Below are 22,802 nucleotides of genomic sequence, written 5' to 3' on the forward strand. Positions count from 1 at the left end.
AGCATGTTATATCAGTCATATGGCAGAATACCAGTACACATTCAATGAAGAAGCACTTATGTGTTTTCACCCAAACGTGCCTATAACATTGCTGCCACAAAGCTATATTGTAGTTTACGTGCGTATTTCTCATCTAATCAATGAAGCGAGGATATGTCCAGCCCATGCCCCCTGGTGGTCATCTATTAGTACTGGGCTCTCATTCAGTGCTTGAAAATCCTGTTAGGAATATATATATCAGGAACTCATGTTATGATTTGCATGATAACAGTTGTGTGTACTGTGGGTGGAACAATCCAATCTTCTCCTGTTGTGAGAACAAACAGAAGTCCTAGATTTCTCCCTGCTGAATATGCACTTCATCTTCCAAGACTTAATTTCACCCTGTATACGCTGCACTTTGTGTTTCCAAAATTTGTGTACAGAAAAACATTGCTTGGTAGATCTGTTGTATGATTCCTGTGATATTGATATAAAATAAGGTCACTAACAATAATTATAGATATTTATTACTTGTTGACCCATTACCTAAAGTCCAGTTGTTGGTTTGTGACCCATATGTACCGGTGTCTTTCCTTCAGGTAATAAATATAATAAATGCTGCCCAAGAAAACAGCCCTACGCCTGTAGCAGAAGCATTAGATCGAGTTCTAGAGATTTTGAGGACCACTGAACTATACTCTCCGCAGCTGGGGACAAAGGAGGAAGACCCTCATACCAATGACCTGGTCGGAGGTTTGATGACAGTAAGTAAATCTTCATATAATAATGCTAATGGACAGTAGGGACATAAGCATCAAAGGAGCACTATCATAAATTATTGTAGTGCAGCATGCGGTAATTTGTGGATTAACTGTAGATAAAATGTTAAGTAGCTTTGTTGTTGGCTATTGCTTGTTATTTTTGTGCAGACAAAACATCCTGTTTTACTTAAATGATACACTCTGCTGTAGTTATAAAACTTGTACCTACAAAGGTCCCAGGCTGATAAACCCATACAGCAGATATGTATATAAGTCAAGGGTCAGCCTATCTGTGTACCTGTAAGCACAACCCAGATACCCACAGGTCTCACAGCTTATACAATATCCTAGAAATTGATTCTGGGTAATGTGGCAGATAAACCAAACCTAAACTAAAAAATGTTATATATTTTCATGGGGCCTCTTCTCATCCCACTCACACAATATTATATGTTACATATTATTAATGATAGAGTTAAGGGTGCAAATATTGTCCAAAAAAACACCCCTTTTCAAAGACCAAATGTCCCCAGTAAATAAATATTAACGTGCAACTAAACCTTTAATAGGTGGGAAAACATATTTACACTTGCAAAATATGCCAATGCTGAATTCTTCCCCTTGGTAATATAATGGCCATGAGAGAGAGATCCTACCCCAATGAGGGGCATTGCAATTCTTGCAAGTGCCCCTCACTTCTGTCAAAGCATACATATGTGCCTCCTTAACATGGCAGGCATCTGCCTTTATAACTGAGTTGCTGCAACTACTGCTATGCATACTATATATCTGTACAATTATAAACATGATAGTTTCTTAAGCTGGCAATACACCATAAGATCTGTTCGTTTGGCGACATCGCCAAACTAGCAGATCTTTCCCCCGATATGCCCACCAACGGCAGGGCTAAATTGGGTTAATCCGAACGTTCAGCCCTAGGGCCGTATGATTGGATTACAACGAGGAGAAATGTGCTCCGATGGGTCGATCACCTGAAAAATATCGTGGCCTGATATCGGTCGGGAAGACCCATCAGAAGCCTCCTTACACGGGCAGATAAGCTACCGAATTGGTCTGAAGGACCGATATCAACAGCTTTAGTCTGCCCATGTATGGCCACCTTTAGTCAGTTTTAAAAGCAATGAGACAGTCAAGCAGATGGAGCTATTGGTAGGTTGCTGTAGGTTTTTATTTGCCCCACATCCACATTCCAAACAACCAGCAGAGTACCAAGCTGACACCTCCCCCCAAAAAAAACTTTAGAGGGGCCCAGCGAGTGCAGCAACCTCCGCCCCACCACCAACACGTTGTCTGCTTCCTCTATAGTTATGCCACTGCAGACAACATAATATTAAGCAAATTTTGCTCATCATCTGGAGACTTTTTTTCCATAGCAGCTTGAATTAGGAAGGGAAAAGTATACCTGACCGGGAAGGGTTGGCAGACCTGGTATTTACATGTTGCTGCCAGCATTCGGGGAATGTACTGAGAAAATCTTGACATCAAGGCAGTTCTGTCTTTCCCACATCCTGCTCTGTGTGGCTTCTTATGTTAGAGGTTATTCTTCTGATAAAATGAATGTTATACAGGGAAAAATGTCTAAAGAAACAACATGCCTATTTAGCATTTGATGGGAAACCATAGGGGAGAAACATCAGTGGTGCTTTTTCTTTAGAGGCAGAAGCAGACACTGCAGATTTTCCTGAATGTGCTTTCAGAGTGAAGCGTAGGCTATTTTGCCCCATGCTGGGGTAATAACGGCAGGCTGTGTGCTACTTCACTACACTTGCTTTTGGACACATCTCAGTGATGTGCTTTCTATTCAGAAATCAGCCATGCTTTCATTTTAATTTCAGAACTATAACAAGGATCATTATTCACAACCAGGGATCAAATTCTTTTCACATTCTATTAGGACACACTTAAAGGACAACTACACCAAAAATTAGAATCATTAAGGGTGATATATAGTGAGTTTTCACAGATTAAAATCAAGTTAGTGTCATCTCCGTATAGATACTGCCTGCTCAGTGTGAGCTTGGGCGGGTCTGCACCAGCAATAGTAGAGAACTGCTAGTATTGCTGATTAACAGCTCAAGTTATGATAAGTCCACCATTAGACAACCTTTAAACAAAATATGAGGACGGTAAAACCTGCCTTTTAATTTCAGATAAAATCCCCAATGACTGCTGCAGAATTGCCCCCAATAGATTGGAATCTCTGTCCTGGGTTTCTGAATACTTTTCCTACGTAAAAAAAGTTAACTTTAGGCAGCATATTAAAGGGGAACTATCGCAAAAATGAAAATGTAATATTAGCTTGAGCATATTGAAATAAGAAACTTTCTAAATACAATCAATTAAAAATTCTGTACCGTTTCTGATATAATCAAGTTTATCTTCACTATTCCTCTCTCAGCATCTGTTTCTCTTCATTCTGTCTTCCTGCAGAAGTTGGGTGTCAGATGAATGATCCAATATATCTTATAGGGGGGCTCCTTTTGCCTAGAAGATGTACTAGAGCTCACTCTATTAAAATAACCAGAAAACCGGGTCTCTACATGCAGAATTTGTGCAAAAGGCAGTTATTTTGTTATATTTTGTTTGTACTGTAAGTGTACTGAGTGAGCTCTAACACATCTGCTAGGAAAGGAAGCCCCCCCTATAACTTATATTGGATCATTCATCTGACACCCAACTCCTGCATGCAGACAAATGCTGAGAGAGGAATAGTGAATATAAACTTGATTATTTCAGAAACAATGCAGAATTTTGAAGTGATTGTATTTAGAAAATTTCCAACTTCAGTATAAGGAAGCTAATATAAAATTTTCATTTTCCCGATAGTTTCCCTTTAAGTGTCAGCTTTGTTCTATTGCTGAATTTATTGGCAAAAGAGCAGTCGATAACATATCCATATTTAAGAAAAGAAAATTAATGTTAAAGCAGCTGCTTTAAAAAAAAAATACTACCATGTGATTTGGGGATCCATAGGGGCCTTGTGAGGACCCATTATCCCTCCCCCATCACCAGACACCCTTGCCCTCTACTGAGGTTGTTGGGCCAGCAGGGGGCTGTGTATTCCTGCTTACTCCACTGGCTGCTACCCTACACACCTGCATATATATATATACCATGTTTGCATATGTCAGTATATGTCAGCAGGAAACCATTTTGAATTCCACTTGACAATCTAATTTTTTTACAATTGATGTTTCTCAGGATGGTTTACGAAGACTGTCAGGAAATGAGTACATCTTATCAGCAAAACGTAAGTATTCCTAATTCAGAGTTAACCATATACTTGGCTCAGGTGGTGGAATCATTCCCTTACTACTCTACCCCTGTATCCTTTTCACCTTTACAGAGGTTCATCCTGTCAGCGGGCATATGATCTTAGCTCTTTCTCTAAGCGATATCCCACCTCGGATAGCACATGCAATGGAAAATGAAGAAGACTGGGAGTTTGATATCTTTGAATTAGAGGCTGCTACACATAAAAGGTAAGTGGTTTGTATATCTGCAGTTTATCTTATATTCTGGGAGTAGTTTGTTTGCCCAGACTGAAAACAATGATTATAAAACACTGGAAAAATAAACAGATTTCATTTAGGGACCTACTTCCTATTATACACAGCTAATGTTATCTGCTGTGTGGAAATGTAAAGAAAGATTGTAAATCTAAAGGTTAGTAAGAAATTCAAGTGTTTGGATGCCCAGTGTATGCTTCAGGTTCATCAGGAAGCTAATATACATGACACTGCCTAGAACCGGTCCTCATTCAACAGTCTCTATGCAAAATAGAAGGATGGAGAGACCAAGAATCAATTTGAAGAAGCTCTGCATAACGCTGACCTGTGTGGGGGTCGGGTATAAAGTAACTATTTCTCAAGAAGCATATCTGAAGTTTGCCAAAAATAAGAATGTGACCCAGTGTGATGCGGTTAAAGGTTTGGAGGTCATTTGATAAAAGATAAAGGTTTTTGGGCAAAGTTCGAAGAAATTTGATTAAGGGATTTACTCCCGAAACGCGTTAGGTTTTACAGCAGCAACCCCAAAAAACCTATTCCAGAAGTGCCGTCTGTCTGTCGAGTCAATTAAACGTTTGCAGTGGGGACACTTTTTGACGGAGCACCTGGTTTTAGGAGCATGCGGTGAGCAGTTGCGGTCCATTTTTGTTTTCTATCTACAAAGTTCGAAGAAAGTTGTTTGTTGAAAATCGAACACCACCCACACCTCCAAAAAACATGACATACAGCGAAATATAGAAGTGACAGTACCATGCACTGCATCTTTTTTTTTCATTAGCAGTGACTGGAAAGTTTGGAAAAATAGAAGGAACAATAATCAGTGTAAATAAAAGGAAATGTGAAGAAAACCTGTTTCAGTCAAAAGCCAAAAAGCAGAAGCATCTCTGAGCAAGGCAGTGATTTAAACACAGGGCCAAAGTAATACTGTAGTCCACAATAAAACAAGTGGATGTCACAATGCCAAAGTCAATGTCCTGATTTTAATCCAACTGTGAATATGTGGCACTCTTTCAATATTAAGGTGCACAACTTAAACAATCTAGAGCAATTCAGACTGGAAGAATGAACCCCAATCACTCCCAAACATGTAGAAAGCTGGTCCATACATACCCCAAAACTTCAGGCTGATACAAACAGCATATTTCAGTTCTTAATTTTTCATAAAACGTCTATTCAAAGTAAAATGGCCCAGAAGTTGGTGCACACTTAGTGCTATACTGTAGCTTATTGAATGTTGCCTTTGTACAGGTAAGGAAAGGTATAAGTACTGGGAGGTGCCAACTTATTATTACCCTTGGCCAGAGCACCACCAAAATTTACCAGTCTTGGGTACTTGGGTAGTTCTGGTTTTTGCTGCTTATTGAATATTGTAGGTGAGCTACAGAATAATCATTATTAAGTTGCAAAAAAAAGATTTTCAAGTTTGCCAAATTGGAAACCTGTTATTGTAAATGTTAACATGGTATATTCTGCCCCTAAATAGAAGCCTTAATGTTTTTCTTTAAAACAAAAAAAAAGAGGGGGGGCAAACATCTGAGGAAAATGCATCAGCCACTGGAAATTACAAATGTAAAAATCTTCCACACTGACAATTATAAGCACTGTATCAAACCCCCTTCAAATGAGCCCCCATGTGGAAAGAGCCGTATGCTATTTTAAATAAGAGATCTCTGAATCCTGATGAGATGTGGGAGGAAATCTGACATGCAGGCTGTGGCATTAAAAAGGAATCTTGTGGGCGTTCGTGGGTAGCGTGCATTACAGTTCCAAAAAAAGATGTAGGTCAGAAGGGAAATGAAAATAATAGGCAGATATATGGAAATTAGGGATGGCACATTGGTTTAAAACAGTGATGAGAAATATTTATGATTACGGGGGGGGGGGGGGTTCACAGATGGCCCTCGGCTGTTCAAAGGGGCCCTCAGAATACAAGCAGAACAGTGGATTGTCCAGGCTAATACTGAATGAAGCAAATTTTGTATTGAGTGTGAATAGGTGATATACTGAGTGTAGTATTGGCACACAAGGTATTACTACTTGGCTTAGCACCCACCCTGCTCAAACCTCCTGCTTCTCATTCCATATATTGTGCAGCTGTACAACTTACTCGGCACACCTTCTTCTCTGATTGCTTTTTTCTGCTGCTCTCCATTCACTCTCCCAATGGCAATCACCCCCCTGCATTTTTTAAAGGAAAAGTATACCCCCAGAACAATGTAGGTCTCTATAAAAAGACATTGCATAAAACAGCTCATATGTAGAACCCTGCTTCATGTAAATAAACCATTTTCATAATAATATACTTTTTTAGTAGTATGTGCCATTGGGTAATCATAAATAGAAAAATAAAGGCCACTCCCTGAGATCTTACAATTCATGGTGCACACAAACATACCAAACAAACTATACTTGTTATGTCACATGGGCCAATTAACAGACAGAGTTGTGTCTTTTGCTTCCACACTTCTTCCTGTTTGTAATGGAAATCTTTACTCACACCCAAGATGGCGTCCAAGATGGCGTCTCCCTGCGGATCCTGCTGGTCGCAGTGCTATGGCGCCAGCGTCTTCCCGCCTGCCGATTGGTCGCCGGCATCGTAATAGACGCCGGCGTCAGAATGTGCATCGGCATCAGAACTCCAGCGTCGGGACGTCAGCGTCATGGCGCCATTGCGCCCAAACTTTTGGCGCCAAGACTGGCCTGTTTAAAGCAATCTGGACACTGCAAACATTGCCCAAGTATAGGTTTAACTTTGTGTATTCCTGGGTGTGTTTATTGCTTATTCATTGATTCCTGTGTACCGACCTTGCCTGTTTAAACGTATTGACCCCTCTCTGCCTGGATTGAACTGTTGCCTGGACTTTCGACTACTCTCTTGCCTAAACCTTCTGATACCGCAAACTCTGGTCCAACTACCTGCCTCCTCCTTAGTCCGCACTCCAACTGTGCCTTCGGGCCCTTACACTGTTACAGTTAGAGTTGTAGTATTTCTGGTCAGGTGATCTCTGAGGCAGCACACAGACCATCACAAAATGGTGGTTCAAGGCAAAAGATGTAAAAGGGCAAGATTTACCTAAATATATAGACCAGTTTGGTAAGATTCTTTAATATGCCACTTGATTTGTTTGTTGCTTAAATATTCATTTTGGGGGTAAAGTTTTCCTTTAAATGAAACTAAACTACCTCCAGGTTTGTCTGTAAGACACTGGGGGAAATTCTTAGTAGGAATATCTCATTATTTCTAGAGGTTTGCTGTGGGCCCTTTTTCATTGAAACGCTACACCTTGGGATATTGTTAGTACAACTGAGCTCCAATGGAAATATGTTTAAATCAGCTACATCCCCAGGTTAGGATGTAGGAAGACAGGCGGGAAAGGGCAAACGAAAATGGGTGGAACACATTGTATTACTGAATACACTTGCACCGAATGTCTTCCCTGAATGTAAAGGATATAGTTAAAAATGAAACCATATAAAGAATATTGTTACAATCCAAACCGTATGAATGTGTGGGGCTAAGACTTTAAATAGGAAAAAAAATCCCATTGGGATTGGCTTAGCCTATAGTGGGTTGCTCAGGGCAACAGGTATTTATAGTGTAAAAAGGCCTGTTGCTAGTAGCAACCTAGGATTGTGATGCAAAAACAGTTGAACAATTATGTCTCGGTGACTCCTTTTCTAACGTCACTAGCCGTGCATCATTCTCATTTAATTGCAGAGTTCAAGGCGTGCTCACAGAAAGCATTTCTTTGCTAATCTTTGACCAATAACGTTGATTAAGAAATAATATCGCTGTTTAAAAAGGAAAGGCAAAAGGCCCTAATAAAATCCATAATGACAGAGCTGCATTTTACGAGCGTAAATTGTGTTTCTATTTGGGTACAAAAACAGAAATGAACTTGACCATGGGGCAAAAACTGCAGTTACTGGACACAAGAAACCCTCATGCAGTTTCTGGTTAATATTTTTAATATATCCATATATATATTGGTATAAGGTGCCTGGGTGCAGAGCTATGTATTAGTATTTACAATGGCTCAAGAGAAGCTAGCACACACAGGACTTATGGAGAAAAAAAGGTTTTTATTTTAACAGAAAAAAACTAACGTTTCGACTAGGTCCCTAGCCTTGGGAAAGGCTAGGGACCTAGCCGAAATGTTAGTTTTTTTCTATATATATATACACAGACAGACCCCAGAAGCAAGTCCTTTGCTTTTGCATACACACCATCACCATAATAGTTTTCAGGAAAAGGAAAAATTGTATATAATAGAGATGTACTGGATCCAGGATTTACTTTGGGATTCAGCCCAATACAAGAATGAGATCTTTTATCCAGAATGCTTAAGTGATAAGTGATCTTTCCTTAATTTGGATCACCATTCTATTAGTCTGTTAGAAACGATTTAATCATTCAATAAACCCAACAGGATTGTTTTGCCACCAATAAGAATTATTTTTATTTAAGTTACTTCCGGAAAAGATATCCCATACCAGCAGGATTTATATTTGGCTCAGTACTTAGGACTTTTTTTTATTAAATGACAATACAATACTCCTGTGCAAAAGTTATTTTAATGTCAACTCCTGCATTAATATACAAAACTTTCTGTTTATTGGTTTGGTGATCTTGAAAAGACACTGAAATATGTTCAGCTACTGTCTTATGAGATGTTGTTTGGTCCTCCTGTAAATTTTTTTTCCCCTTCACACAGGCCCTTAGTTTATCTTGGCCTTAAAATGTTTTCCCGGTTTGGCGTTTGTCAGTTTCTAAACTGCTCAGAAGCTACTTTGAGGTCTTGGCTACATGTTATCGAGTCGAACTACCATTCAAGCAATGCCTATCATAATTCAACGCATTCCGCTGATGTCTTACATGCCACTGCTTATTTCCTCTGCAAAGAAAGGGTGAAGGTAAGTCAGACAGTAGTAGTTGAATACCAACGTGTATTTAGTAGGGGGTTTCCCTGCAGAACGAGGGTTCAGCTTTTTGTGAAACACATTTTCAGTAAGGTCACCTATCTGTACACTTCATATGAAAAGTACTGACATGCCTGTGTTAAACTTTTACTATAAAAGGAAACTACCGCCTACAAATAGAAATGTCTCCCTCTGTTTACCTGACATCAACAGTCACAGTATAAACTGGAGCCTTTTACCAGCCTTTCAGCATTTGGTTCTTTGTTCGTTTGGCAGACCCAGGACCTTCATGTTGAATATAAGATGTACAAGTAAAGTTACGTTATTTAACCTAAAAAATAGAAATAAACTAAGCCTACCCTACATTTTTTTTCCTTATATTTTTTAAAAAGTCAAAGACAAATTAATTATAACCAGCAGTTCTTGCTGTTTTCTAAAATCCAACCCTAGGTAATGAGTGAGTTAACAGGGCTACTCATTAATAAATATAAGGCAGTAGAGCAAAATAGTACATTATTTTCTGATTAAAGCTCGTCCCTGTTAAAGGGGCAGTTCACCTTTGAGTTATAGAATTCCTAGAAACTTTGCAGTTGGTCCTCATTATTTTCTTTTATAGTTTTTGAGTAATTTCCCCTCATCTGATTCTTTCCAGCTTTCAAATGGGATTTACTAACCCCTATCTAAAAAACAAATGCTCTGTAAGGCTACAAATGTATTGTTATTGCCACTTTTTATTACTCATCTTTCTATTCAGGCCTCTCCTATTCATATTCCAGTCTCTTATTCAAATCATTTCAATGGGTAATTTGGGCAATTTGGGCCCTAGCAACCAAATAGCTGAAACTGCAAACTGGAGAGTGGCTGAATAAAATGCTAAATAACTCAAATATTAGTGGTTTGGGGTGTTTTGACTACTGAAAAGCAAGGGCATCTGAAATCCCCCTATGTGTAATGGCCTTTATACTTGTAGGTGATGATTTTCCTAATAAGATGTTAACCATGTCCTATCTTCTGTTTAGCAAAGCCTGGATCAGATTGATGAAGTTGCTGCTCTCATCGCTGCCACAGTCCATGATGTGGATCACCCTGGTCGAACCAACTCATTCCTTTGTAATGCGGGAAGTGAGCTGGCAATCCTTTACAATGACACAGCTGTGTTAGAAAGCCACCATGCAGCCCTAGCCTTCCAGCTCACCACTAGAGATGACAAGTGCAATATCTTCAAAAACATGGAGAGGTGAGTCCATTAGGGTTGCCAACTTTTGGCCGTCTAACTCCAGCAGGCGACGGGCCTGTGACATGGGGGCGGGGTTGTGACACAACAGGGTTGTGACATCAGGGGCAATCATGATTAGCCGAGTCAATCATGGGGAATACAACTTTTCAAAAAAACGGGCTGTCCAGGTCAAAACCAGGCAGGTGGCAACCCTTAAGGTGTCTAAAATGGCCTAATCTCAAACTCTATATCTAAGCATGTATGGAGTAGGTACCTTAGTTTGAAAGGCCACTACTGTTAGATCTTTATGTCCAGTTGAAAAAGTGTAATTTGGCGATGCACCTTCTTTTGGAGACTTGGTAGATACAGAATTGATGGGGCCACTTCTCTTTCTCACTTCCACTCTGATGTCCCAATTTGGGCCATATCCCTAATGATTATAACACGCTAAGTATCTGACCCATGGATTGCCATTGTTGCCTAAGGGTAATGACAGCCTGTGTGTCTGTGGCCAACTAATTTTTTTTAAAAATAGAACTGTTCTAATAAGACATTAAGGAGCAGATTCACTAAAGGGCGAATTGTCGCCAGCGACCGCTTGCACACATAGCACCACTTCGCCAGGGGCAAACTTACTACCACTACTCTTAATTCACTAATATGCAAATTTGCGTCCTGGGCGCCGAATGGAAGTGACTTTTCGCTAGCATTACTTTGGCAGTGTGAACATTTTATATGCGCTAGAGTTCATTTGTGTCTAGAGAAAATTCGCTATTCTTGTGCTTAGGTCAATTTGCATAAAGCGGGTAGTTTAAAGTTGTATGGAAGTCTTTATTATAAATGTTGGTGCAAATGCTTGAAGTTACCACTTTTTATTACACATTTCCAGGCAACCTTAATAAAGACAAGAGAGTTGATATAATGCCCTACACATGAGCCCACTGTAAAATGAATGTTCCATATGTTATGAAATGTCTGGAGACCCCTAACCCAAAAATGAGGACTTTTGCAGCCAATCCCCGCTTAAAAAAAGGAAAAGTCGCCAGCATTTTTTGAACTTTAATGCTTTTTCGGCAAACAGGATACGATGTAAGTGAACATCGAGGAAGCTCTAGATTCTTTTTAGCACTTCGTCTGGTCTGAGGTGGCAAAGTCAACTCTGGCAAAAGATGTAATGTTCGTTTGCCATAAAGAAAAGTCGACTGGCGATAGAGTGCGAATGAATGCCAGTGACAGTCCCGTTCGATAGCGAATTGGAGCCTACCCCTGTTAGTGAATTGGCGATGTCCCTGCGGGTAGCAACGCTGGCGAAAAGTCGCTAGCGTTAGCCACTTTGCCCTTTAGTGAACCTGCCCCTAAGTGTGTGCAATACCTTTCATATAGCATCTCTCATAAATTTGATTTCCAAGTAGGCTGAGCTCTTCTCAGTAATGTTTGGCAAATAGAAAAAGGGGCAGTTGCCCAGAATTGCAAGGAATGCAGGAATTGTACTCAGGTTGCCCAGGTTGCTGATCTTTAGAAACCATGATCATTTTCCTCATGTCCCTTACTCCTCATACATTTTCCCCATTCCCTTTACAATGATATCCTGTTCTAACGAATCATATATTGCCCTCATCATGCTGCTTCTACTGCATCACACTTTACTTTCATTACATACTGTATATTGTCACAGAATCTATTGACAGTATTCTCTTCATTACAACCTTGTTACATCACTAAACAGGAATGAATACCGCTCTTTGCGGCAAGCAATCGTCGACATGGTCTTAGCAACTGAAATGACGAAGCACTTTGAGCATGTAAACAAGTTTGTCAACAGCATCAATAAACCATTGGCAGCAGTGGAGGAGAATGGGGTGAGCAGAGTTGTTTTATCACATTAACGAACTATTACAGTGATGCGTCTGCGTGTATACACAACAAACGAAGGTATTAAGATGTCTGCTGTTGTGCCCATTGCTATTAAGACAAGTAGTTATTGGTATATTACATAGTATTTCTGGCCCAGAGAACCACACTTTTCTGCACTCAGTCCTGGTATGGGCAGCTGCCTTTAAGAAAATGTTATAGACATGTTCCAGGTAATTTAGGAATATGTTAATATCACTTTAAAAAACTTATCTGTATTGGATTTCAGATGCCTCTTTAACCATGGAAAATGCTCCATCTGGGGCACTATGAATTTCAGTTCACCAGTCTCTGTCCCACTCCAGAGCAAAGCTGCCGCTGCAGCAATAGCCAGAGAGAACGGGAGATTGAAACAGGTCAATGACAAGGAGGGGAGGAGAAACTAATGTACTAAAAGATCAAAGTTTGCACCAGGTCTAGTAACACATAACAGCTAACAGGTTATTAATGATTCTCTACTTCACCAGCACTAGGGACTTATAAAGGGGTTGTTATGTTTAATGTTTGGAGGTATAAGGTTGGCTTATTAGACTTCAAATGAATCTTGTCTTGTACATCGTTGTTTTATCCAGGGCAGCCTTGAGGAAGATGATGCTGTTATAAACATACTGACATCTCCAGAAAACCGGATCCTCATTAAAAGAATGCTTATTAAGTGCGCAGACATTTCCAATCCATGCCGGGCACTTGAGCAGTGCATTGAGTGGGCTGGTCGGATCTCAGAAGAGTATTTTGCACAAGTAAGTAGACCTTGTGTTTTGCTACTTTTAGGTTTATGTTTTGAGTTTTCTGTGTATCTTATTCCCAAATGGCTATCACAAGACAAATGCAATGTATAAAAACTTCTGAAGCTGATTGAGATCCAGGCAACTTCTCTAACCCTGCCAAGGTCAGCAAGGTCCCATATGAAAGGCAATGGTAGTAAGTGCAGTGGAATGTGGTATGGTGGTGCAGCCATTTGAACAAACTGCACTGAGAAGTCAAACTGCCACCCACTTTACCCTATACAGGAGGCCAGCAGCCCAGCTTGCAGTATTGCTATTAAAGGAGAACTAAAGCTTAACTATAATAATAAATATTTCAATTTGAAGTTCGAAGTTTTTTTAACTTCGAACTTCGACCCTTGATAAATATGCCCCATAGAATATAAACGTCACAATATAACACTGATTAGTAATTAATACACATAATTACTACATGGCAGCACAGAAACCAGTGCACTAGCATGAGAATTTAATAATCAGCCTTGTAGCATCACTTAAATTACAGGCCAACTTTATTTTCTGCTGGATAATTTGTGACGACCCCTAAGCTTAGCTTATCAACAGCTGCTCAGAGCCCACTGAGCATGTGAGTGTCAGACACTTTTCAAGATGGTGACCCCCTGTGACAAGTTTGAAGTTCTGGATCATTGCTGCTATTGACAAGCTGAAACTTTAGGCTGGTGCAATATGTTCAGTATATAAAATATTGCATTTTAGCCATATTCATTTTTAGGGTTTAGTTCTCCTTTAAGAAGAAAGCTAAGGTGGATGATTGGTTGGCTGTATATCTGAATAAACATATCTCAGAAGAAGAAAAACAAGTTCTAGAGGTTTCATTGCCCCTTTAAAGGTTGCAGAACAGCTTGATGGGGAGATGGACAGAATTCCATAAGGTAGGAGCAAATGCAAAGTCGATTCTTTGTGGGCTGATGTATTGAGAAAATAATGAATAAAACATAGATTGGGTGCTGGAAAACATCTGAACAGCAGTGTTTAGGGAAGCAAGGGGACAGGATTCCAGTGGCATTTTGGGTGAGAGGAAACGTTTTAATTGGAATATGAAAGCAGAGGAATCTGTTCTGTTTAACAGAGCGGAACATCATTAGCGGTGCAGTGGGAAGATGAGTCTTGCAGATGTATGCATAATGATTAGTGTTGAGACAGTCACTGTAGAGTTCATTCACAGTAAGGCACTGGAAAATGGGTAGTCTTTTTCTGCTGGTGGAAAAGCTGCAAATGTTAAAAAGAAAATTACATAATATTAGAAAAAATACAAAAGCTGCCCTGCTCTTTCCTGGTGCTCCATATCTAGCATGTCTAATTGATCTGCAAGCAATGGGGCATCTTTATGGATGCTCAAGTACCTCCCACTGCCTGCCTTTAGGAATACGGGATTACCAAAACATGGCAGCACTGTATTCATAGAAAGCCTGTGCACCTTCCATGTTCAGCAGCTAGTGAGGTTCCAGTGGGGTTGACCATCAGGCCTAAGAATTCCATTTCATTGTACTGTATACTGCCAGATATTAACCTCTCTTTTGCTGGACATGTGTGTAAATGCTATGGAAACACAAAATGTATATATACTTATAGATTTGCTCATTAACGATGCCCAGAGGGTAGAACAACGTTTTCTTTTCATTTGCTTGATATCTTGGATCGATGGAATTATCTTTATGTTACAGACAGATGAGGAGAAGAGAAAGGGTTTGCCTGTGGTGATGCCAGTGTTTGACAGAAACACATGTAGCATTCCGAAATCCCAGATCTCCTTTGTTGATTATTTCATCACTGATATGTTTGACGCCTGGGATGGTAAGATAATGTCATTTTCCATTTTTGGTCCGTTTTGTCATCTTTCTATTTTTTATCCACGGTACATTTTATTTGTAGGGTTCTCACCGCAAATGAAGCCTTATTTAAAACTTGCTTAGTAACAATACAAATTGTTCAGCTGTATTCTGAACTATTAAATGGTGAGCAAACAATGCTAGCAACAACACTTCTGTACCTCTTCTCATGGAGACCAGCCCTGTCCATCTTTAGATATATCCCTTTTTCAAAATTGAGCTGCATAGAGCTAAGGTCCATGGGACGTAGGGCAACAGTCCTATACTTTGAAATAACCTGAGCTGTACTAATGTTAGACCTCTAGCTGCTCTTTACCTTGTAGTGTTTCACATATTGTGAACTATTGTGAATTAAAGGGCAGTAAACATAAACATGGCAAAAAAATAATAATAATAAAAAATATATATATATATATGTATTTATGCATAGTAATATAGCAGTCCCGCAAAGTACAGCACTCAACAGGTGTTGTATAAACAAAAATAAGCTTTTTTTTTTAAGGGGTAGTTCACCTTTAAAGCAACTTTTCAATTGGTTGTGATTATTTAGTTTTTATCGTTTTTAAATTGTTTCTCTTCTTTTTCTGAATCTTTCTAGCTTTCAAATGGGGGTCACTGACCTCATCTAAACACAAATGCTGTGTTAGGGCTGGGACACACTGGGCGATTTGGGAGATTTAGTCGCCTTGCGACTAATCCCCGCGACTTTCCGTGACCAATCTTCCCCGAATGCCTTCCCTCGCTCTGCGCCTGGCTAAAATTAAAAATCGCATGCGCTAATCACACGCGGCGATTCATTTTCGAAGTCGCGAGGCAACTTCGGGCAACTTTGAAAAACGAATGGCAGTGTGTGATTAGCACCGGCGACTTTTCATTTTATCCAGGCGCAGAGCGAGGGGAGGCATTCGGGGAGAAAAGTCGTGGCGATTAGTCGCCAGGTGACTAAATCTCCCCAAATCGCCCAGTGTGTCCCAGCCCTTAGGCTACAAATGTATTGTTATTGCTACTTTTTATTACTCATCTTTGGCACACTCATATTCATATTCCAGTACGTTATTCAAATCAATACATGGTTTATAAGGTGCAAAGTGGAGAACTGCTAAATAAAAAGCTAAATAACTCATAATCCAAACTTAATATAAAATGAAAACCACTGCTGTTACTCATGCCAATACCAGTGCTATGTCATTGACCTCATTAGCTTAGTAATGCATTAATGAGCAACCAGTCCTTCACAAACAAATTAATCCATCTGTAGTCATCCATTTGTTATTTTAAAGGGGTCGTTCACCATTAAATTAACTTTTAATATGATATAGAGAATGACATTCTGAGACAATATACATTTTTAGTTTTAGACTTATTTAGCTTTTTATTTGGTAGCTGCAGATTGCAGTTTCAACAATCTGGCTCCAAAATTACCCTAGACACCATGCATTGATTTTAATTAGAGACTGCAATATGAATTAGAGAGGGCCTGAATAGGAAGACGAGTAATAAAGCATTTGTGTTTTAGATGGGGTCAGCGACCCCCATCTGAAAGTTGTAAAGAGTCAAAGGAAGAAGGTAATAATTTAAAAAACAATTTAAAAAAATGGAGGCCAATTGAAAAGGTGCTTAGAATTAGCCATTCTATAATATAATAAAAGTTAGGTGAACCATCCCTTTAACAAAGCCTGTGTCCAGTTCAACTGTACATTTATCAACAGCGGGCAAATTTGCTCCTGGGCAGTCACCTATAGAAAGGTACAAATTTGCCCAGTGTTAGTAAATAACTTTTACAACATCTTTGGTTGTCTCTTTTAATACATCTGTGATATTGGGGTCTCCAAAAGTATATTGACTACTCACCACAAAGGGGAAGTGGCCCAGGTGCACCACCCTGAGCCCTCAGCACGGGGAGCGGACAAACCGAAAAACCATTTGGGAGCAGGCACTCGATGAAGGCAAACTTCCACCAGGCAGTAGTTCAAAGCGAAGAAAGTTTATTGTGTCTACAGCCTTACGCGTTTCGTGTGATAAACACTTAATCATAGGCTAAACTTTCAGAGCCATGCCTCAAATATTTAAACACAAGTGCACCAATCAAATCACTGCACCAATTGGTGCACTTGGGTTTAAATATTTAAGGCATGGCTCTGAAAGGTTAGCCTATGATTATGGGGCACATTTACTAAGGGTCGAATATGGAGGGTTAATTAACCCCTCCATATTCGACCATCAAAGAAAATCCTTCGACTTCGAATATCGAAGTCGAAGGATTTACTGCATTTACTTCGCTCGAACGATTGAAGGAAAAATTGATCGAACGATTCGAAGGATTTTAATCCATCGATCAAACGATTTTCATTCGATCAGAAATTGCTTAGAAAGCCTATGGAAGGTCCCCATAGGCTAACATTGGTGCTCGGTAGGTTTTAGGTGGCTAAGTAGGTAGTCGAAGTTTTTTTTAAAGAGACAGTACTTCGACTATAGAATGGTCGAATAGTCGAATGATTTTTAGTTCGAATCGTTCGATTCAAAGTCGTAGTCGAAGGTTGAAGTAGCCAATTCGATGGTCGAAGTAGCCAAAAAAAACTTCGTAATTTGGCTTTTTTTCATTCTAATCCTTCACTCGAGCTTAGTAAATGTGCCCCTAAGTGTTTATGACACGAAACGCGTAAGGTTGTGGACACTTTCTTCACTTTGAACTATTGCCTGGTGGAAGTTTGCCCTCATTGAGTGGCTGCTCCCAATTGGTTTTTCAGTTTTTCTCTTTTACCTATACATACTGTATACATAACTGTTGTTTTTTTCCCCTTTAATAGCATTTGCTGATTTGCCCAACTTGATGCAGCATCTGGATAATAACTTTAAATATTGGAAATCACTAGACGAGAGACAGCTAAAGACTCTGCGACCGCCCCCTGAATAATTGAAGCGGCGCAAGGAGACACAGTCACTGAAGATCCTTTATCAGTTCATGAGGCTCGGGTTCCTATTGGTTCATTCAGTTGTTACCAGATCCATCTTCAGCATCTAGCGGAACGTTCACGTGCATCATCATCAGGTCAAACATTACCTCCAGTACAATGCAGAAAACTTTTTTTAAAGGAAAAAAAAACTCTTGACGTATCGTACAAACTAATTTACACTGGAATGCTGCAATACCAGTACTGACGGGTCCTGCAAAACCGTTACCTGTTTCTTTTCTTGAAGATACCCTTGGATAATTATTTTCTCCGAGACATCGCTCAGAAATCGACAAAAACCTCAGATTTGCAAGTGAAGGAAAAATCTTTATTTTGTGTCTCTCGGCTCGAGGAGAACACTCTGCTTTTTTTTTTTTTTTTAAAGCACTTAAAAAGTTGTAACAATCAACCTATTAAAATGCACTCTTTATGAAGGAGTTTTTGATCTCTGAAAAAAAAAAATAGATCTATTCTATTTAAAAAAAAAAACAAAAAAAAAAACAAAATCACAGAAGGGGCAATCATTCACTTCTCCACACTACTGATAGGGAGCTCTCAAGGCTATTTAGTAGCAGTTGTACAAAGCAAAATAACACACGAGAATTTTGAACTTGATCATTAGCATCTATGATTGAAATATGTTTTATTTATTTTGTTAGATATTCAATATTTTCTATGAATTTATAAAAAAGACTAAAGCCAAAGCCAACTTTAGATGCATTACAAAAGTCACACGATTCATACTCATGAATATACCTTAACTGATGTACAGACCTTTTATTTTCATAATGCAAAATATAGAAATACTATTCAATGACACATTTGTATTGCACTGTAAGACTTTATGTGGATGTGTCGGCTCTTGTTGGCTTTCTGATTTAAGAAGCTGCTTTTGCGAGACTCGCAGAAGATTCCGTAGCATTGAGTGCCACAGCAGGGAAATTTTCAAGCTATTTTTAATCGGTGATGGTCCTGTTTTGCTCTTAATTGATTTAAAACGTTTTTTCGAGGCCAGTGGATCTACAAGGAATTGCTATGCAATGTGTTGGAAGGCCCACTAGCTCTAACGGGAAGGGGATGGAACCTGCCATTCTTTAGCCCATCTTTTGCAGTCCGGTTCCCTATCAGAAGTCTGCCTTATTTTATACTATATTTCTACAACGCATTCCACCACAGAGACAGAGGGGGAGGTTGAAAATATATTTAAGCATTTTTTTAAGCTTCTCGATTTTCTTTTGCAAAAGGATATTCCTTAAGTCCAGTTTGGAAAGGTATGTACCTTCACATGGTTAAATAAAACATTCACAGTAAGCACCAGTAACAATAAAAATGTATATTTTATGAATTCTCAACTGTTGAGATTATTTCACTATAATTCTATGTCGGAAAAGAAGCTGCCTTTGTGTATTTATATACATTAATATTACAGTATTAAAGGGGTTTTTCACCTTTAAATGAAGCTTTAGTATGATGTAGAGAGGGACATGCTGAGACAATTTGCAATTGGCTTTAATTTTGTATTTGTGGTTTTTGGGTTATTTTGCTTTTTATTCAGCAGCTCTCCAGTTTGCAATTTCAGCAATCTGGCTGCTAGGGTCCAAATTGCCCTAGCAACCATGCATGTATTTGAATAAGAGACTGGAATATGAATAGGAGAGGGGCCAGAATAGAAAGATAAGTAATAAATAGTAGCAATAACTATAAGGGCAGAGACACAATCAGATTCGGGAGGGATTAGTCGCCCAGCAACAAATCTCCTCTTATTAATCGGGCGACTAATCTCCCCAAACTGCCTCCCGCCGCAAGAAGTTGCCCAAAATTTCCTCGTGAGGCAGTGTTGGACTGGCCCACCGGGATACCAGGAAAACTCCCGGTGGGCCAAGGTGTCAGTGGGCCCTCCTGCTTCTAAATATTTGGCTTATTTCATGGCCTCTTTTTCTATGAGAATAAAGAGGCTAAAAAGATGGAATAATATGTTATAGTATGGAAAGAAAAGAGAATAGGAGATTAGAGGTTGACTAAGGAAAGGAAGAAAATAATACTTAGAGTGGGCCCCTGGTCTAAGGGTTTTTGGTGGGCCCCTGGTATCCCAGTCCGACACTGTCGTGAGGCAACTTCTAGCTCGCAGAAAGGCAGTTTGGGAAGATTAGTCGCCCGAAGAAGAGGCGATTTGTCGCCAGGCGACTAATCTCCCTGAATCTCCATGTGTGTCTCTGCCCTAAATGTGTAGCCTTACAGAGCATGTGCTTTTTGATCCCCACCTGAAAGCTGGAAAGAGTCAGGTGAAAAAGGCTTATAATTAAAAAAATCTATAAAAAAAATAATGAAGACCAATTGAGAAGTTGCTTAGAATTGGCCATTCTATAACTTAAAGGTGAACTACCCCTTTAATAAGAATGTATAGAAGGCCATATATATATATATCTGCACATAATTCTAATTACTGGTTTGTTAGATACTACACAGGCCCTGTAAAGTTGTCCTAGTGACTCATAGCAACCAATTAGCAGTTGGCTTTATTGGTATGTTTGAATTCAGTCATTTGATTGGTTGCCAAAAAGCACTGGTTCCAAGCATGCCTTATTCACACCTGTGGCTCTGCCTTTGTCCATAAAAGGCTGAAGCGTCAAAATATAAAGTAGTAGAGCCAGGTACTAGCAGATTTACTGCAAAACATTTACTGACACGACATGTTTCGGGCAAAGCCGTTTTCAAGTGTTATGGCTAAAAGTATCAGGACTCCCTGTCTAAGATGACATGTCCTCAGCTGGAACGCTTATTGCCAACTTACAAACTGTCTCTGGAAGCAACATCAGCATAAGAACTATTTAACTATTTGTAGGGAGTGTGGGGTTTTATGATCAGAAGCAAACAAATCCAACAACAAATGTTGACTGGAGTGTTAGGAGTTTGACAGATGCCCAGAGAACACTACCTACCTGAATGCATAAAGTTTTGTGGAGGAGGAATATTGGTCTGGGGCTGTTTTTCAGGTTTTGGGCCCCTGGTTCCAGCACAAGCAAACTTTAAAGCTGCAGCGTACAATAACATCCTTGACAATTCCTGTGGGATAAATTGGAATGTTAATTGCATGCCAGGCCTGCCAGAATTAGCATTCAACCTCACTGAAAGAAAGCAAATCTCACCAACAATGTTCTAACATCTAAAGGGCCAAACTCATATAAATAGTTTGGGAATGAAATACTGGACAGGCACATGTCTGGATTCTTTTGGCCATATAGTAAGTTCTACTGAATCATTATTTGCTGTGAAGTTTGTCCATTTCTATAATACCAGTGTAGCATTCCTGGGAGCTTACATTTCTAGCAGTTTAGGAATGGCTAATCTGCATATTGAGTTTGTAATACCTTTACAGAATCTTAGCAGAAATAAAGGAAATACATATACTGTATAATGGCAAATATATATATATTCAGGTTTTAATAAAAACAAATAATAAAATGAAGGCATATTGCCCCTTTAACCAATATAATAGCAGAGGCTTTTGGCACAATAATATATATATATATATATATATATATATATATATATATATATATATATATAATAGAATAATAATACAAATAATATATATCATTTTAAGGGCCAGTATACCTTCATTTTATTATTTATTTTTATTAAACCTGAATATATATGTATTTGCCATTTGATTCATTTTAATTAAGTAAACGTATTACTGAGTCTTGCCTAAGCTGCCATGCCTTAACTCCAGTATGGCTACAAACTCCTCATCAATTCCAAAATAAAAATGAGAACAATTAAGGTCTATTTGTGCATCCTGCTATGCAGTCGTGTTTATAATCCTATTACAAGAAGTCAGGAGGATGTGTGAGTCCAGTGTCGGACTGGGCCGGCGGGAAACCGGGAAAAAACCCGGTGGGCCCCCGCCGGCCCAGTCCCGGTCCTAGATTGGCCCCCGAACGGCAGTAAAAGTTTTTCGGCGCTGTTGCGCATGCACGCGTTGGGGCTGACGTTCGCGCATGCGCATTGGGGCTGACGTTCGCGCATGCGCACTAGTTTTTGCGCATGCGCACGGGGCCCCCGAGGTTCACAACCCGGTGGGCCCCGACTGCGCCAGTCCGACCCTGTGTGAGTCAGATATTGAATGATACCATTATGGGTAATGGCAGTATACGTGGAACAACGCCCTAGCATTTCCTATAATAAAACTATACCCGCAAAGGACAATGCTGCCTGATGATATAGCGGTCCTTTTAAATGTTGGGGTTTTTTTTTATTGCCAACAATCCTTGCAGTACTGGTTTGCTCTTTCCATTACAGATGGTCCCATTAACACATTGGGGTATATTTATCAAAGAGTGAAGTTAGAGATCACCACAGTCCACTAGAGTGAAATTCCACCACTCTCCATTAATTTCTATAGAATTTTTAAAGGCATATTTATCAAAGGATGAACTTTCATTTTCACCCATTGATAAATACTCTTTCAAAAATCCCAAAGAAATGGATGGAGAGAAGCAGAATTGACTGGGAACACTATTCTGCAAGGCTTCTCCTTGATTCTGATCACATCTAGTCTAAAGCTGGTACACCTGGGCACATACAGCTAAAAGAGTTCATTTACTTGGCATATGAAGCGTTTACATGGCCTCTACTTTATATAGTGCTTAATCTGTTGTGCCTATTTTAAATTAATATTTATTAATATTGGGCTCACAGTAAATAAACAATTTATTATGGAGTGTATTGCATTTGTAGAATTATTTTTTTGTCATTGAATCTTCCTGTGTTGGTAAAACTGTTGCCATATAATGAACATGAGTCTGGCACCATCTGGTCTGTATGCAGAATTCAGTGGAGTGTGTGTGCCTGCAGTATGGTGAGTTGAAGGAAGAAGTGACCCAAGGAAAATGCACCTGCCTCCTGCCTGAGACT

General features: G+C 39.5%; 1 protein-coding gene and 1 long non-coding RNA gene across 3 annotated transcripts in view; one reads left to right on the forward strand and one right to left on the reverse strand.

Moving 5' to 3' along the window:
• LOC108711415 (high affinity cAMP-specific and IBMX-insensitive 3',5'-cyclic phosphodiesterase 8A) overlaps window positions 1–18,418 on the forward strand; it is a 115,243-nt gene extending 96,825 nt beyond the window's left edge. For both annotated transcript variants that reach the window (XM_018253129.2, XM_018253130.2), the window contains exons 14-22: window positions 582–746; window positions 3,966–4,014; window positions 4,111–4,246; window positions 8,989–9,187; window positions 10,213–10,430; window positions 12,136–12,268; window positions 12,893–13,060; window positions 14,770–14,899; window positions 17,742–18,418. In XM_018253129.2, the coding sequence (XP_018108618.1) occupies window positions 582–746; window positions 3,966–4,014; window positions 4,111–4,246; window positions 8,989–9,187; window positions 10,213–10,430; window positions 12,136–12,268; window positions 12,893–13,060; window positions 14,770–14,899; window positions 17,742–17,848 (1,305 nt within the window). In that variant the 3' untranslated portion in view covers window positions 17,849–18,418. The remainder of the gene's footprint in view (window positions 1–581; window positions 747–3,965; window positions 4,015–4,110; window positions 4,247–8,988; window positions 9,188–10,212; window positions 10,431–12,135; window positions 12,269–12,892; window positions 13,061–14,769; window positions 14,900–17,741) is intronic.
• On the reverse strand, window positions 14,000–21,000 carry LOC121401555. Its single transcript, XR_005966347.1, has 2 exons — window positions 20,825–21,000; window positions 14,000–14,314 (listed from the first exon to the last, which is right to left on the reverse strand). It is a non-coding gene; the product is annotated as an uncharacterized LOC121401555 (long non-coding RNA).
• Window positions 21,001–22,802: the final 1,802 nt, after the last annotated feature.

Source organism: Xenopus laevis, chromosome 3L, assembly GCF_017654675.1.
Source record: "Xenopus laevis strain J_2021 chromosome 3L, Xenopus_laevis_v10.1, whole genome shotgun sequence".
NCBI classification, from domain to species: Eukaryota; Metazoa; Chordata; class Amphibia; order Anura; family Pipidae; genus Xenopus; species Xenopus laevis.